The sequence below is a fragment of the Helianthus annuus genome, chromosome 1 (assembly GCF_002127325.2).
Source record: "Helianthus annuus cultivar XRQ/B chromosome 1, HanXRQr2.0-SUNRISE, whole genome shotgun sequence".
Lineage (NCBI taxonomy): Eukaryota > Viridiplantae > Streptophyta > Magnoliopsida > Asterales > Asteraceae > Helianthus > Helianthus annuus.
In genome coordinates this window covers 116,679,891-116,682,274 of record NC_035433.2, presented here as the reverse complement: position 1 = coordinate 116,682,274, position 2,384 = coordinate 116,679,891, and the positions used below count along the sequence as shown (strand labels likewise).

General features: G+C 32.8%; 1 protein-coding gene across 1 annotated transcript; it reads right to left on the bottom strand.

Annotated features, from left to right (window-relative positions):
* Nucleotides 1–582: 582 nt before the first annotated feature.
* Nucleotides 583–2,097, bottom strand: LOC110873042 (stress-response A/B barrel domain-containing protein At5g22580). The gene is made up of 2 exons (XM_022121969.2): nucleotides 1,837–2,097; nucleotides 583–971 (listed from the first exon to the last, which is right to left on the bottom strand). The coding sequence occupies exons 1-2, from the start codon at nucleotides 1,953–1,955 to the stop codon at nucleotides 770–772; spliced, it is 321 nt and encodes a 106-aa protein (XP_021977661.1). The 5' UTR covers nucleotides 1,956–2,097; the 3' UTR covers nucleotides 583–769.
* Between the last annotated feature and the right edge of the window lie 287 nt (nucleotides 2,098–2,384).

The window sequence follows — 2,384 nt, the reverse complement described above, 5'->3', positions numbered from 1 at the left end:
ATTATATTATAAATATATTTCGGTCCTTACTTCAAAGCTCTAATATCAATACTATTTTGATAATTTTTATTTAAGGAATATCACGTGTTTGTTTTGTCTACCGTATCTATCAGTTTTAATTAATAAAAGTTACTAATCACTCAAACAACTGATTATGTTGTTCAAATAACCAATCATTTTTTTAATAAAGTTCAAAAGAAAACATTTTTACACATTATTTTTTTCTCGTGCATTGGTATACATGTGTCATATTTGAGAGTTCGACAGAATCCTTCGTACCGAGAATAACATAACAGAGGCAATAATGTCGGATAGCTTTATCTGGCTAAAGAGCAGATCAAAGTTTCAAGATATCGTATGAGAGAGATGGGTGGATTTTAACATAAGAGATATAGTGAGGTAATCGAATTTGATGTAATTGGGGTAGTATTGTATTATGTTTTTCTCTATTTCGTTTTCCTTTTGTATTGTAATTTTCGGGTTTTTACAGCATTTGCTGGCTCTATTCCATTATTCATATAATCTGATATGACCGTTCAAAAAAAAAGTTGGCGTTGCGATTATCAATGTCACTTAATCAACTTCAAACCACAAATTCAAACACCCTCTTAATATAAAAAATACATTATTATAAATCAAGCTAACATGTTTATTTAAAAAAAATCCACAAGTTCCTCATACAATCATCAAATCTCTTGAAAACACAACTAGAATGATTATAAACATTCTTAATTCCTTCATGTTTTTGAACTCGCTTACAATCCACACATCAAGCGGCTGGAGGCTTGACCACAACAGCCGGAAAATCAAGAAGCACAATCTTTTCGATTGCGGCTGAGAATGTTGCCGTGTATTCGAGATGGTTAGGGTGGGTTTGAAAAGCATCAAAATCATCTTTGGACCCAAATGTCATCATTAAAGCATGAGTGAACCCCTGCCTTAGCATCTCCATGCTTTCAATATCCTTTCCCCTGTGACATCAAGTGCAAGGATTGGTTACTTGTATTATCAAAGCTATTATATTTTGTGCAATAATATTTAATGACCAATCCAACCACAAACATTTAGAATTTCTCTATATTTATATGCTTATTTATTTAAATTAAGAATTTTTAACTATTTATTTGTTTAATTTATTTCACTATTTTTTAATTTACAATCTCAAACACCCTTAAAATAGTTATCGCCCGATTAAACGAAATAAGCCATAAAAAGAATTAAATTAAAAAAGATAAATAAAGAAAGTCTCCAAGGAAAAAAATATTATTATTATTTAATAAACAAGTCCAAACACCCACTGTAGTATTACATTTCATTCCTACTCACAACTATCAAATCATCTAACAATTTGAACGGTTTAATGGATAGTTAGTTATACTCAGTAAATCTCACTAATAGCAAAGCTAATGTAGAGTCTGAGTAGGGTAAGATGTAGACAGTCTTACCCTTACCTCATAGGAATAGAGAGACTGCTTCCAGTGAAACTCTATCTTGATAGTAGTTTCGTATCAAGCTTTGGAAATAAGACACACAACAGTCAACAATTAAGACAAATACCGATTAGGCACTCCTCTACAATTGTGTGAAGAAACTGGTTAAAAACTACGATTTAGACACTCGTCTACAGTTGTTCGCCGTTAAAAAAATAACTTTTTCTCGAACTAGAAAGATATAATCACTATAGGGTAACTTTCTCTACCTAGGATTTGGCAATTTGATGAAAACAATAACTCTTTTTAACACCTTACACAACATGTAACTAATACTACTCATAGGATTTGACCATTTTGGTAAAAGTGAGTTCCTGATGCATTAGTACTTGAAGATTAAACTTACCAAACAAAGGATTTGACAGTATCAACTTGAGAAACAAGCTTTTCCAACCCTTTGATAATATCCTCCACCACCACCTCTTCTTTGAACTTCACCACCACCAAGTGTACGAACTCCGCCATCTGCCACCAACAACCACCACCCGAAACCAATATGTGTGTGTAATATATATACACAAGAACAAAGTTAGGCACTAACTAACATATAGCATGTGACACACACACTGACACACACACACACGTATGTAGGTTGAATAATATTCTGGGTGTGTACAAGCCCCAATGCACGAAAAGCAAATGTACAAGTGGGTCAATAACGACTAGTCAGCACTTACGTCGCTGCGTCCCCACAGTCAAACCCACCGACACCATTGTCGGGATTGTGACAAATTTTGTGTTTTTTAGTGTTGTACGTTTTGCTTTTGTGTTTGTACCACCTTGACTTGGTCAATCTTCATTTTTACTATGGTCCAATTTTTACATTAAGCATAATTAAAAAAATTATATTTTTTTTTAATTTATAGATCTTTTCCTACGTTAGTTACTTTTGTT

Coding starts and splice junctions, on each gene's coding strand:
- LOC110873042 (XM_022121969.2), bottom strand. CDS start 1,955: ATGGCGGAGTTCGTACACTTGGTGGTGGTGAAGTTCAAAGAAGAGGTG. Junction 972..1,836: donor ACTGTCAAATCCTTTGTTTG/GTAAGTTTAATC, acceptor TTGATGTCACAG/GGGAAAGGATATTGAAAGCA.